General features: G+C 38.4%; 1 protein-coding gene across 1 annotated transcript; it reads left to right on the top strand.

Moving 5' to 3' along the window:
* Positions 1–533: 533 nt before the first annotated feature.
* On the top strand, positions 534–11,742 carry LOC145616495 (uncharacterized). The gene is made up of 7 exons (XM_081671226.1): positions 534–830; positions 1,696–1,820; positions 8,245–8,334; positions 8,906–8,958; positions 9,394–9,496; positions 10,889–10,974; positions 11,367–11,742. Exons 1-7 carry the CDS (start codon positions 623–625, stop codon positions 11,524–11,526), a joined length of 825 nt encoding a protein of 274 aa, XP_081527352.1. The 5' UTR covers positions 534–622; the 3' UTR covers positions 11,527–11,742.
* Positions 11,743–14,935: the final 3,193 nt, after the last annotated feature.

Here is a 14,935-nt window from a genome sequence, read left to right as displayed (position 1 = left end):
ACAATTTATCACATAAACCCTCAGCTCATTGATTTATATATATATATAAAAAATTGATATTTTGATAGGTTCATTAGGACATGTTTTGATAGGTTCATTAATCATTAGGACATGTTTTCAAGCTACTCGCTTAAAGATAAAGTAAAAGATGTAAACAATCACTCCATTTATTTCTGAAAAATTGATACATTTTGACTTTTTATACTATTCATCTATTAACTTTTGACCCTATATTCATACAAATACTAAAAATAAAATATAAAAAGATTATCATATAAATAAATGTTGTTAAATTAATATTAACATGTACTTTTATAATACAGTACTAAATTTATTTATTTTTGACACTAGTACTAAAATTTTACTTACATATATTTTCATAAATTATTGATTAAATTAACGTTGGCATGTGTGACTGGTCAAACTGCGTCAATTATTCTAAAACAGAAGAAATAAGAACGAAGGAAATAATTATTGGCCCAATAAGTTAGCAAAGGGGCAAAGGGTTCAAAAAATTATCGGACCAACACAAAGTCCATGAGTTTCCATCTAATTGGCAACCCATGAGTTCCAATAAGGTGAAAAGCTTAATTTAATAAAATCTTGAAAATTCCAACAAAAAATGGCGTTAGCAAGCTCAAGAGTGTTCATGGTGCGAGCATCATGGGACACTCAACAAAGATTACCTTGCAACCCCAATTTTACTTCTCCTCGCAAATTCAACAAATCCAACTCCAATTCATCTTCAACCTCTCTAAACAAGCAGAGTTCCCGTTTATTGATTGATGTTGATAATCTTCTTAAGCTCAACCCTGAAACCCCTCAAAAAGGTATTAAAGACTCCGTTTTTTTTTTTTTTTTGCATTTTAATCTTCTTCTTGATTTAATTTTTAATTAAAATGTGTAAATTTCATCTGGGTTATGGTAAATTTGATGTATGAATTAAGAATTACAATGTTAATGGAAGTTTAAGTTGTTAATTGGAGAAGGGTACTCTGTTAATCTGTTGCTTAATGTGATGATGATGTGTTATATGATATTCGGGGGTGTTTTTCATCTGTGTGTGGATGATTTTGGTGTATGTTCTAGAAATAACAGTGATGGTGATGAACTGATGATAATGGTATGTTGTTTTTGTTAGTTTCTAGGTTAAATTTGTTGCTAAACATACAAGTATATTCTTTCCTTTTGATTGGCCAGGGAGAAACTCTTTCATCTTGTTTTGGAAATTTCTTATGAATGTTTAAGCATCATTTTAGTTTATGGTTGAAGATGATGGAAAAAAACTAAGGCAATGAAATGTGTGACACTTCATATTACTCTAATTTCCTATGTTACAATCTAAATGATGGAGAATTGTGTACAGGACTTAAGGACTTACTATTCACTAGTTCACCACATTTAACAATCAAACAAGTTAAAACTAGTTATATTCTCGGCTATGCTTTTGGATGGTTTTGAAAAGATTCACGGACATAGTATGAATTTCATACTTTGCTCATACAATGAAGCACACGCAGGGATTTTTTATGTCATTTCTTTAGTTATTTTGGTAAATGTTCTAAGATATTCGAAGATTTTGATGATGAAAGTATGCTGCTCTTCAAATGGATGTTGAGTTTTGTGGGGAGGTGGTGTTTGGTTAATGTCATCCATTATATTGAATTTTATGGTTTACGATTATCTTATAAACAGTTGATCTGGAGGAGCAGGCATACTTGGGTTATGAGAGATGGTTGCCAAGCCCGCCAAAGGTGGAGAAACCTAGGTCTTCACACAATGCGGCTTCCTTGGCTTATATTGGAGACTGTATATATGAAGTATGCCTTTTACTTGATAATATTTTTTGAATGAAGTTGAGCATGATTAAGCTTTACCTATTGTTGTGGATGTTAATTAATCCATGTGAACACATTGCATTCCATAAATATTAATGTTTTTAATTGTTGGTATATAAGGGTCCATAGCATACAGATAATAGAGGTTTTGTGCAGCTGATAGTATTAAATTTTAATAATTAAGTGTACTATGATTGGTTGGAACATTATATGGTTTTGTATATCACTAAAGAGTATATTGATAACCGATTGCTTCTTTTAGGTGAACAATGTTGTGTGGTAAGGTATGGCAGGTTCGTACAATTTTATCTGCCATGCATTATGCAACGAATGCCGTGGGTAGCAAGCACAACAAGGATTGGATCACTTATGAGCGCAGAAGGAAGAAGGGGCAGCAGCAGCAAGGCCCAGCAGGGGAGCCACCAAATCAAGCTAATGATTGCTGGCAGAGCCCTCTCTAAGAATGACAGCTGCAACTAATTTTGTCATCTTGCTTTTCTGGCAGATTGTGTACATATAAGTAAAGGGGGAGTGGGAGTGTGCTAGGTAGCTGGTAATTAGTAATCTTTAGAGAATAGAGCATTGTGCCCTAAAGGTGCTATAGGAGAGTTGTGGCCTCAAGCCACCTTGTTTGCAAGATTCAATCTTAAATCAATGAAATAGCTGCCAACTTCCCTCAAAATATCATCTTTATTGCTTATTAGTTCCAATATTACAGTAGAGTACAAGTAAAACGTTACAAGTGGTATCAGAGCAGGCGATCCTGCGACCTCCGGCTCCGGCAACCACCTTCTTCCCGTATTAAAAAAAAAAAAAAAAAAAAAATATTCAAAAATGGTTACTTCTGCGACTCAGAGATGCGAGGCTTTGGAAGACCAAATGGCGGAGGTTCGAACCCAGCTAGAGACAATAGAGATAGCAATGAAGACTCAAGAAGAGACCCTCAAGAAGTCGATGGAGGAGGCGGTTCAACGGCTCGATAATCGATTCGAGTTGTTCCGACAACAGCAAGAAGCTCAGATGACGGTGAATACCACCACTCAAGCTCAGTTCTTCGAGGAGCTGCGAACCTTGGTGAGTCAAAGAAATCATGAACAAGGGCAAGGTACAAACTTTACGGTGCGCAACTAGGGTGAGGTGCACGGCGGCGGCGACAATCGGTGGAAGCCACGGAAATTAGACATGCCGCTCTTTGAAGGCGTCGACCCCTGACGGATGGATACTTAAGGGCGAGAAATATTACCAACACTACAACCTCACGGAGGAGCAGAAGTTACAAGCCGCCGTCTCCGCCTTAGAGGGTGATGCCCTGAGGTGGTTCCAATGGGAAAATCGCAGGCGACCTATTCCGAACTGGGATAGCCTGAAGGCGAGGGTTTTGCGGCAGTTCCGTCCGACTCACGCCGGAAGCCTCCATGAACAGTGGTTGGCTGCAAGCCAAGAAACCACCGTGTTCGATTATCGTAAGCGGTTTATTGAATCTCTGCTCCGTTGGAAGATATACCTGAGACTATAATGATGGGCCATTTTATAAATGGGCTCAAGAATGATATTAAGGCCGATGTTAGACTAATGAACCCTTTCAACCTACAACAGGCCATGGAGATTGCGGGTCGGGTTGAAGAAAGGAATCGGGTCGGCGGGCAAAGGAAGGCACCCAATTATTTCGGTTCGGGTAAAGCAATAGCAAGTGGATCTGGATCATCTGGATCCAAAATCGCATCTGGGTCGGGTCTCATTGGCACATATGGCACCCCAATTCAGCAGGCTTCGTCATTCAAGGGATGGCCCAGGGCCCCCTCTGAATCCCAAGCCTCAGTAAACTTCCTGAAGACCACCAGCACCGTCTCAGGCCGATCTAACGAACCGCGGCGGTTGACTGACGCGGAACACCAGGAAAGGAAGGCGAAAGGTCTGTGCTTTCGTTGCGATGAGCGCTGGAGTGTCGGACACCGGTGTAAGAACAGGGAGATGAGTGTTTTGTTGCTCGGGGGAGGAGGCGACGAAGGCGCCGGACCTTCTAAACCGCCGGAAACCGACTCCAGCGACGATGAACTGGCGCCAGGGGCGTCTCTGTGTTCTGTGGTAGGGCTCTCTACGCCGCGAACCATGAAACTCGAAGGCAGGGTGGGGCCGACTCCGGTGATAATATTGGTGGACCCGGGGGCCACCCATAACTTTATTTCCGATGACTTGGTGGCGGAAGCAGGAGTGCCGGTGGAGGGCGACAGGGAGTTTAGTGTGTCTCTGGGAAACGGAGACATTATTGTGGGAAAGGGGAGATGTAAGGGAGTGAGGGTTGTTCTCAAAGAGGGGTTCGTGGTGGTGGATAACTTCCTTCCGCTCCGATTAGGCAACGCCGACTTGATCTTAGGGATCGAGTGGTTGGAGAAACTAGGACCGGTGGTTCATAATTGGAAGACCCACCTTATGAGTTTTCGGATGGGAGAAGAGAAGGTCACTTTGAGGGGCAACCCAGCCCTGGAACGCACCAAGATCACTCTCAAGGCGATGCTCCGCACCTTGTGCCACAAGGGTGGAGGGTTGTGGCTGGAAATAAACCGAGTGGAGACGGTGGAAAAGGGAGCAGGGGGAGAAACCACCGTGCCTGAGTGGTTAACTAGCATCCTAGAGCAGTTTCATGGGGTCTTTTCACCTCCCAAAGGACTTCCACCAAAAAGGGGCACGAACATGCTATTATATTAAGGGAGGGGAGCAACCCAGTGAGCGTAAGGCCATACCGTTACCCACAGTTCCAGACGGATGAAATTGAGAGATTGATTAAGGAGATGCTTGAGGCGGGTATCATTAAGCCGTCAGTCAGCCCATTTTCTAGCCCGGTTTTGTTGGTCAAGAAGAAGGACGGGTCTTGGAGGTTCTGTGTGGACTATCGGGCTTTAAATCGGGAAACAATCCCCGATAAATATCCCATTCCAATCATCGACGAATTACTCGACGAACTCCATGGGGCAGCAATTTTCTCTAAACTCGACCTCAAGTCGGGGTATCATCAGATTTTGGTACGAGAAGAGGACACGCACAAAACGGCCTTTCGTACCCACGAAGGCCATTACGAATTTTTGGTCATGCCATTTGGCCTCACGAATGCACCGGCCACCTTCCAAGCCCTCATGAATGAGGTGTTCCGACCGTTTTTGAGAAAGTTTGTGCTCGTGTTTTTCGATGACATCCTTATCTATAGCCCCGATAGAGAGAGCCACTTGGAACACATGAGAGTAGTGCTGTCCAAATTGCAAGAGCATTGCTTGGTGGCTAATTTCAAGAAATGCGAATTCGGTCAGTCAAGGGTGGCATACTTGGGGCATGTGGTGTCGCAAGAGGGGGTGGCAGTTGATTCGGAGAAGGTGAAGGCCATGGTTGACTGGCCAATTCCGCAAAACTTGAAGGAGTTGCGCGGTTTTCTGGGATTGACCGGCTATTACCGGAAGTTTATTAAGGGATACGCCCAAATCGCAAGGCCATTAACAGAGCAGCTACGAAAGGACAATTTTGGGTGGACATCGGAGGCTACGGCAGCCTTTGAGCGGCTGAAGGGAGCCATGACTTCAGCCCCTGTTCTGGCGATGCCAAATTTCAGCAAAAAATTTGTAATTGAAGCAGACGCTTCGGGCTTTGGGCTGGGGGCTGTCTTGATGCAAGAATCGAGGCCTATAGCTTTCTTTAGCAAATTACTAGGCCCAAGGTCACAAGCAAAGGCCATATATGAGAAGGAATTAATGGCAATTTGCTTGGCCGTGGTTAAGTGGCGACATTATTTACTTGGGCGTCACTTCGTGGTAAGAACGGACCAACAGAGTTTAAAGTATGTGATGGAGCAAAGGGAAGTGAATGGAGAGTACCAAAAATGGGTCCGGAAGTTATTGGGCTTCGATTTCGAGATCCAATTCAAGCTCGGTGCAAGCAATAGAGTGGCGGATGCTCTGTCCCGTAGAGGTGGGAGTGCTGGAGAGTTGGCAGCTATGGTTTCAGTTTCAAGGATTGATTGGGATGGGCTAGAGAAGGAGGTGAGAGCTGATAAAGACCTCGGCAAAATTATGGCAGACTTGGCAGCAGGGCAGGGGGTTCGTGAGGGATTCACACTCGGGGACAGCAAGCTACTCTTTAAGGGAAGAGTAGTAATCCCAAGGGAGTCACCATTAGTCTCCAAGCTTTTGTTCGAATACCATGATAGTCCGGTGGGGGGACACCAAGGTGAAACAAAAACTTACTTAAGGTTGGCTGCCGAATGGTATTGGTTTGGGATGCGTAAAGCTGTGGGATCGCATGTCAAGCAATGTGCTACTTGCCAACAAGCCAAACACTCTCAATTGCAACCGGCGGGGTTATTACAACCCTTACCTATTCCCGAGAGTATTTGGGAGGACATCTCAATGGACTTTGTCGAAGGGCTGCCCAATTCTAAGGGGGTAGACTCGGTGTTAGTAGTAGTTGATAGGCTGTCCAAATATGCGCACTTCATTGGGTTGAAACACCCCTATAGTGCCTTAACCATTGCGGAGGTGTTCACTAAGGAAGTTGTAAGGCTACATGGGATGCCAAACTCAATTGTGTCGGATAGGGATCGAATCTTTATGAGTGTGTTTTGGAAAGAGTTATTTAGGTTGCAAGGAACGGACCTCAAGAGAAGCACCGCATACCACCCTCAAACCGACGGCCAAACCGAGGTTGTCAACAAGACCTTGGAAACATACCTCCGTTGCTTTGTTAATGGTAAGCCTAAATCTTGGAGTAAGTGGCTGCCTTGGGCGGAATATGCCTACAACACAGCTTATCATGCCTCTACTGGATTTACACCATTTCGGGTAGTGTATGGGAAGGATCCACCTAGATTAATCAAGGTTGGAAAGGGACAAACGCCTGTGGATAGGTTGGAAGAGTGGCTGCAGGAAAGAGATTGGGTTTTGGATGACTTGCACATGAATTTGGTTCGGGCACAACAAAGGATGAAAAACAATGCAGATTTGCGGAGGAGGGAGGAGGAATTTCAAGTAGGGGACTTTGTCTACCTGAATTGCAACCTTATCGGCAAAAATCCTTAGCAAGGAGACCAAATGAAAAGTTAGCCCCTCGTTTCTATGGTCCCTTCAAGGTGCTCCAACGCATTGGTCAAGTGGCTTACAAGCTGGAGCTGCCAGCAACTTGCAAGATCCACCCCGTGTTCCATATTTCTCAGCTCAAACGCGCAGTAGGAGCTCAACCTGTAAACCCCACCATACCCACCCAACTGACTGAAGAGCTGGAACTCAGGACAGAACCTGAGAGTGTGCTGGATCTAAGGGCTGCTGAGAACAACCCAGATGCCTTGGAAGTCTTAATTAAGTGGCAAGGACTGCCCCTAATTGAGGCAACTTGGGAAGTGGCTGCCATCATACAAGAGCGATTTCCATCTTTTCACCTTGAGGACAAGGTGACTCTTGTAGGGGGGGGAGATGCAACGAATGCCGTGGGTAGCAAGCACAACAAGGATTGGATCACTTATGAGCGCAGAAGGAAGAAGGGGCAGCAGCAGCAAGGCCCAGCAGGGGAGCCACCAAATCAAGCTAATGATTGCTGGCAGAGCCCTCTCTAAGAATGACAGCTGCAACTAATTTTGTCATCTCGCTTTTCTGGCAGATTGTGTACATATAAGTAAAGGGGGAGTGGGAGTGTGCTAGGTAGCTGGTAATTAGTAATCTTTAGAGAATAGAGCATTGTGCCCTAAAGGTGCTATAGGAGAGTTGTGGCCTCAAGCCACCTTGTTTGCAAGATTCAATCTTTAATCAAAGAAATAGCTGCCAACTTCCCTCAAAATATCATCTTTATTGCTTATTAGTTCCAATATTACAGTAGAGTACAAGTAAAACGTTACACATTAGCTTTTTATTAATCCCTTAAGTCACTTTATATGCCATTGGCAAATGAAGTGAGATGAAGGGAAGTATCATTAATACTTCTGGTCTGGAGGTAAAGGCTATGCTGCAATCGTGGAGTTCTCATAAATAGATGGAGGTTCTGTTTTATGGAGATGTGTGAGGGGTTTTTTATTTTGGGGGGGGGGGGGGGGGGGGATGGGGGGAGAAAGGGGGGTTGGGTTGGTAATACTTTGGTGAATGCTTGGGAGTTGGGTCTATGAGATCAGGCTTTGGAGAGGTCTGTGAATTTAAGTTAGTCCTTACTTCTTCGGGCTTCACCCCTACAGTTCTACTTGATTGTATAATGCATACAAACAACATTGCCTATCCCATATGAGGATTATTGGCTTTTAAAACTGTTTGCATTAGCTTCAAATTGCTTGTTCTTATTATTCTACCATTGCTAATTTGCTATGTATGAAGATAAGTGACTTAACTTCTGTCAAATTACCATTAACTTCTTCGCTCACTATTTATTTATTTGAGATATGCAGTTGTATGCGCGGAGGCATTTCTTAACACCTACACTGAATATTGAGGACTACAATGATTGTGTGATGGAAGTAGTACGCTGTGAGGCACAGGTCTGTTATTGTTTTGGCTCATCTAGATAATAAAAATGTTGCTTCTATCAATCTTTCTGAGTCTCTTCTATATAGGAAAAGTGATTTATCTTATCCTTTACGAACTTGTTCAAGTTCTTATTTTCACTTGTCTATTTTTTATTTATTTATTTTTAAAATAAACCTAGATCATGAAAGTGGTGTGTCATAATTGAGTTGATGAAATAATGAAATACTCTGTATATGAGATGGATTTTAAAAGGTCAAATCCCAATCTTTACCTCTTCAGCATTTTCTTTCTATTTAAGTCATGTGCGAAATGCCATTAGAACTTCTTCTATATTCTTCAGTTGTCCTTTGATAAGCATAGTAACGAGGACAGGGGTGTTTAACTCTATTTGGACACCTTTGAGCCTAGGACTAAGTATGTATTTAATCAGTGTGATTATGTTTCTAAATGTGTGGCTATTATGGAATTTAGCTTACCATCCTAACTTTGTTGTACTTTAGGACTTATATTTTAAATGTAAAATATGTTGTAGCTCTTTTTGTCTAGATCTAATGTTTGGTAGGATTGTTTGCAACTTTTCAGGATGCCCTACTTCAGAAACTTAGTAATGCAGATTTTTTGTCAGAAGAAGAAAGGTATCTTCTTTTTCATTGACTTTCCTTCTGTACTAGATGTAATAGAATGGCATTCTGCATTGCATGCTGGTACACTGAAATGTCATGACTCGAGCTGGCTTCACTCCTTGAGTATAAAAATCCTCTTGTAAGCCAAAGAGTTGATGAGGGCCAAGAGTCTTATGTGGAGTCAAACTCTCTCTTTACATGCTGTCTGGATCTGTTATGTGACCAACTCCTCTATAGATTATTTGATTTTCATATTGATCTTAACATCTTATTACAAGAGTAATGGGACCTTAGAACTTCCATTAGAAAGGCTTCCTTATAACTGTCACTGTAATCACAGATAAATATTCTGCTTGTGTCTTGACTCTTGAAGCACCAATAATTAATTATTACTATCTCCAGTTCCTTCATGTTCTAATATTGCATTTGACTCTTTGGAATTGATAGGGATGTTCTACGGTGGGGAAAGAACATTACTTCATCTAAAAACCGAACTAAAAAACGTGCTGGTGTAGCAGTTTATAGCAGAGCTTCATCTTTGGAAACACTGGTCAGTTACTTTACATTATACACAGCACGGAAAAAATATTCTTCTCATGAGTATATTAACTTTTTTGCTTCGCGTCATATCCCTGCCCTCGGTACTATTTATATATCAGCGTATGGAAAAATTGTCTTTTCACATGTGGATTTAAACTTTGTATCTTCTTGCCATATCACATGGAGCAAAACCAAGAATTCATAGAAGAGTCAAGGGTGAAAATATTTGTATATGTTCTAAGATGAAGTAGACCTGCGCATTAGATATGCATGCTCTAGTCAGCAGAAAGATTGATTCGTTGAGGTGTCAAGTCACCGTCAGGAGCCTGGCCATATGAGTTTAGCAGATTGTATATCTGTTTATTCTACTGAAGTTAATACCCGTATTAAAGATTGAAAAAGGAATGCTGTTGCATTATGCGCCTGTTCTATTATTTTACTCCTTCTATCCCTATATTTTGCCCCATTTGACTTTTCACAGTCTTCAAGATGCGTTTTATAACGTATAACTTGATTTCTATACGTGTAAAAATTATAAAAACTTGATATTAATAAATTATACAATGAGACATTGAGACGAATCTAACATAACCCCACATGATTATATTATCTCTTGTTGATTAATGAGAATTTATGGTAAAATTTTTTGAAGTTTGACCCATTTATTTGCAATGGGGCAAAAAAATGGGGACAGAGAGGGAGCATTATCTAGGTTGAAATTTGGTTTTGCTCCCTACCAACATATACGGAGTATTTTTGTTAAATTCAACATGTATGTCCAGTTAATTGTGCCACAGGGACTAGCCCTTTTTTTATAAAGGGTGCTTCTGTTTGTGTTTCTTGATTGACCAGCCTAGCCTTTCCCAAATTTACTTGTGACAGTAGTTATTAATTGATTGGTTGTTATCATCTCAAAGATAATGGATTTGTTTCCATGGGAAAACAAAATATTCAAATGCGAAAGGCATGCTTGCAGCTCATAAACCATTATCTTAGAATAAATTTGGGGGTTCATAAAGGAATTTCTTAGAATAAATTTGAGGGTTCTAAAGGAATTTTGTTAGAATAAATTTGTCTTGACTAGTTAATGATGATTTTATTTTCATTTGGTTTGACATACTCTTCTGGTTGCACTAAGTAGGATCTATACCTGGTAGTAGTTGTTTTGGTATTGTGAATTAAAAATGGACATTTCATGTAGAGAATCCACTGTTACATTCCCTGCCACCTATTTTACTCGGAGGTATGTGTGAGTATTAGACTCGGCTGAGTAATAAGTGAAATCCATGTTCTTGATACAAAATGATGTGTCAAGTGTCCATACCCAAAAGTTGAGGGCATTGCTTGACATGGTTTACATTACTAGTTCTGTTCACTTAACCAGTTGTTTGTTTTCTTGTAGATTGGTTACCTTTACCTTACCAATCCATTACGCTTGGAGATTCTCAGTTGGTTTTTCCAACCAATCAATTCTCGAGAGTGTAGCTGGTAAGTTAAAAGGTTGAAAGCTCTCAGTATAATTGCATTTTAATTGACTTGTCTCTTCAAGAACATCCGTTGCTGTAACATCATGTTTTGACAAATGTTACTGAGCTTTTACCATCACTGAAGTAGTAGCATTTCATTACACATTCACTTCTAAAAACTTCTGCCTAACATGTTAAGCTGTAAAATTAACTACACTAAAATGCTTGATTTTTTTTTTTCTTTCCTGTCTAAATATTGGCTGAAAGTACAACTAAACTGGAAGTGGGGGATTCAAAGGGAGGGGAAAAAATAAACCTTTTTATGTTTATCTTATTGAGTATTAGGAAGCTAAGGTGATAGTCATTTAGCCTGATGCTTTATATGTCTAAATACTGGCTCAACACTTGGGACAGTGGAGTTGTCGAGCTTGAAGCAAAAGAGACCAAGAGAGAAGAAGCCTCTACTAGGCCGATCAGAAACAGTGCCAAGCAGTATAAATACAAAGGAAGCATTGGTAGAGTGTTAATAGAATATGGTCTTGATGGTGCAGAGACATCAACAGTATTCAATTAGATTATGACTGGTTTAATACACGATCTTAATCTAAACAAATTATAATTGTTCGAAGTTTGCAGAGAAGTGTATAGGCGTATAGTTTGCTGGAAGTCGGATATGTATTCATTCTCGAGATCAATTTATGTCAAACAATATAAGTTCATGATATGCTGATATAATAACAGAAAACTATATTAGAATTAATATATAAAAAATTTACTTCACGTGATATAATGATTGAAAGCTGTAGCTAAAAGCCTAAATTGATCATATATGATTGCTCGTGTAATAATTTGTTCTTCTCTATCATTCCAAAGTATGAATTAAATTGGTTCTATCTACATGGACTACATCTCTATGAGAATTTCTTGGGCTCTAATAACTCTTGTTGGTATTGCCATGATACCATCTTAATACCGATATAGAATTATGTTGATACCAATAAAATATTTTGTACATTCTTGTCAAAAACAATATAATTAAGTAGAATATTAGAGATGACATTATTCTTCTTATCCTATTAGGCCCATCCAGATTATTTAGTAAAGGAGTTGGAGAAATTTCAATATCTATTTTTCCAATCAGTAATTTAGATAATCAAGGATAATATTCCTGAGAAAAAAAAAAATACTTTTGGATATTAATATTCTGAAAATGAATTGGGCCCTTTTAATGGATAGGCGCATAGGACTTAGAAGGTGCTTTTGGGGCAATTTTTATGATTATTTCTACTTTTTGGGCCCATTGTCCTTATTGTTTAAGATTAGAAACAAGATCCTTAATGATTTAATATGGAGTTCTTTGTATTATTTATTTTGATTATTTGAAAATGGATTTGATTTTGCTTGGCATCATCACAGTCATAACTCATAAGTTATTGGAAGCTGATATGTTGTCCTCATCAGTTAAAGTTCACAAGTATTAGCAATTTTACTGCCATGTCAACAATTCAACAATATATTGGAGAATTTTGATGCATAAAACGGATTTGATCTACTACTACCCGTACTTTCGAAATATTCTCGGTGTGAATGGTATGTTAAGTAACATCACATGTAAAAATATATCAGTATGTGATTTGAAATCAAAACTCGTATATGTATTCATAATCAGTTACTTTTTAGAAGAACATGATTGTGTTATTGATCATGCAAACTAGATTTGACATTCTGTAAAAAGCATCCTCAACATTCAAAATATGTTTTGGGATAAGGCAAAATATCAAAATTTGAATTGAGAAGCTAGCTCAATCCTTTGCATATGAATTTGTGGATCCAACTAAGGGAATTTTGGATAGGCATGCAACCTAAGACTACCCTTGAAGATGTGGGACAATATTGTCTGTCCAATAATGTAGGAGGATTGTTGCCCTCAATCTTTGATATTTTTAACAATTATTTCCCCAACTCCAAATTAATAAATAATAAATGAAGCTCCATGTAGGACATGTTGCAAGGTTGCTTTGTTATTTGTTTGGATAGTCTATAGAGTTTATCCATATTCTAAATTTATAAAATTAATTAAATATGGGGACCTTAATGCACTCATTCATAAATTAAATTTGCAAATATAGATGTAGAACTGTAGAAGTAGGGTGAGGGTCACTTCACAAAAAATTTATCCAACACTTGATTTATATTTTTATCATCCAATCAAATACACTATAAATCTTCCTTCTTTCTTTCATTCTTTCTGTTTTTAATTGAATTCTACAATCTATGTATGACTTATCACTTATCTACAACTTTATCAACATTGTAATTTTGAGCATTTTTAATTTTAATTGATAGAACTTTCCATTATAGAATGGTTGTGGAGTAGAAAGTAATGGATAAGTCATAAGTATGGCAAACTAATTAAAAAAAAAAAAACAACTAATTAAGAAGTTATTAATTTATTTTTGCTTTTATTTAGATCTTTATTACCATCCCAAAATTCCCAACAATATTGATACAGTACTATACTTGGGGTCAGGAATAAAGTGGAACAAAATTTTGTGACTAAAACTTGGATAATGTGGAATCACCTTAGCCAACAATTCTGGATATACACATTATCACATATTACTGGCTGAACTACGTACTATGTTTTTTACATAATTATTTATTACCGTTTCATTAATTGTTTGTTATGTGAGGACTGCCTAATAATTGAGTTATATCACACTAATATGTCCAAACTTAGATCATTCGTAAGAAGAAGATTAAGAAATACTGTAAAAAAAATATTAGTGTAATCATGTTTAATCTCCAAATACATATACTGGTCCATATGTGCTCAATAACCTACCAATTCATGACCCTTATTTGGATAAAAAAAGAAGATTGATATTTTGTAAGTGTCGGCAAATGTTGAAAAATCATATCAACTTAAAGAAAGGTCTTTTAATTACTTTCTTGCATTTTCCAAAAAAAAAAAAAATTCTTATAATAGGAGTTAATAGTAGTATTACACTTTGATTATTATATTCCTCCATAATTATATTAGATTAGCATTGGAATTGAGATCCTTAACCTTTTGATTGCTAAAAGTAAGATCGAGTACATCATCAGTTCATTTGAGGGGATAAAACGTAGGTCAAATTAAATGCAAATGACGTGTATCAAACAAATGAGTTGAAGTTGAGACGAATATCAACTGTTATGAAATACAATATTATATTAGTTAATCAAACAAAATTGTAAAAGAACAATTAAGTAAAACACTCCATCGTAGTACATTGTACTCCGTATAGTGTATACTGATGATTGATACCGATAACCATGATTCACAGAGTGGTAGTTGCGGGCTAATTAATAGTAGCCGGTAGCCAAGGTACATGCATGATAGTTATAGTTGATCAAACAAAGATACTGTATATAGAATTTAGATAAGGATCATAATCAATAAGTTTAATTTATACATTGAAAAGGCTTTGATGATTTGATTAGCTCGTGAGTTTTGCTTACAACTTTATGTAAGAGTCTATTGCATGACAACTGGAGATGATATTGATGCTTGCAAATCATGTAAACATTGAAATTAGTAGGAATACATCTTTTACAATTATGATAGTGTTATAGAGTCATCAACATATACGTGATGTTGATTGTCATAATATATATCCGGCTTATATTCGAACTTTTAAACTCAAAATAGTAATTGGGTTTGAACTATGTCTTAGGTCATTACATAAAAGTTGCATTCATACACTAGTTTATGACTCAATTATCTATTACTCTAATTTAATTTTATTTCATCTCATATTCTTTATCTACTCCGTATTAATAATTTTTTTTCAAAAAAGAACATAAAATATATGACATAATTTAGTGGTAAAGCATGTAGTGCTAAAAATTGAGATCAGGTGTTATAAACTTATCTAGACAACATTAACGTGATATTGTATACAACTCGTATAATGTAATAGTGTACCTTGTAAGGAGTA

This window comes from Chenopodium album, chromosome 26, assembly GCF_948465745.1.
Source record: "Chenopodium album chromosome 26, dcCheAlbu1.1, whole genome shotgun sequence".
Lineage (NCBI taxonomy): Eukaryota > Viridiplantae > Streptophyta > Magnoliopsida > Caryophyllales > Amaranthaceae > Chenopodium > Chenopodium album.
Note: the sequence above shows the minus strand (reverse complement) of the source record. Positions and strands in the feature narration are given on the sequence as shown.

Coding starts and splice junctions, on each gene's coding strand:
- LOC145616495 (XM_081671226.1), top strand. CDS start 623: ATGGCGTTAGCAAGCTCAAGAGTGTTCATGGTGCGAGCATCATGGGAC. Junction 8,959..9,393: donor TTTTTGTCAGAAGAAGAAAG/GTATCTTCTTTT, acceptor TGGAATTGATAG/GGATGTTCTACGGTGGGGAA. Junction 9,497..10,888: donor CTTCATCTTTGGAAACACTG/GTCAGTTACTTT, acceptor GTTTTCTTGTAG/ATTGGTTACCTTTACCTTAC.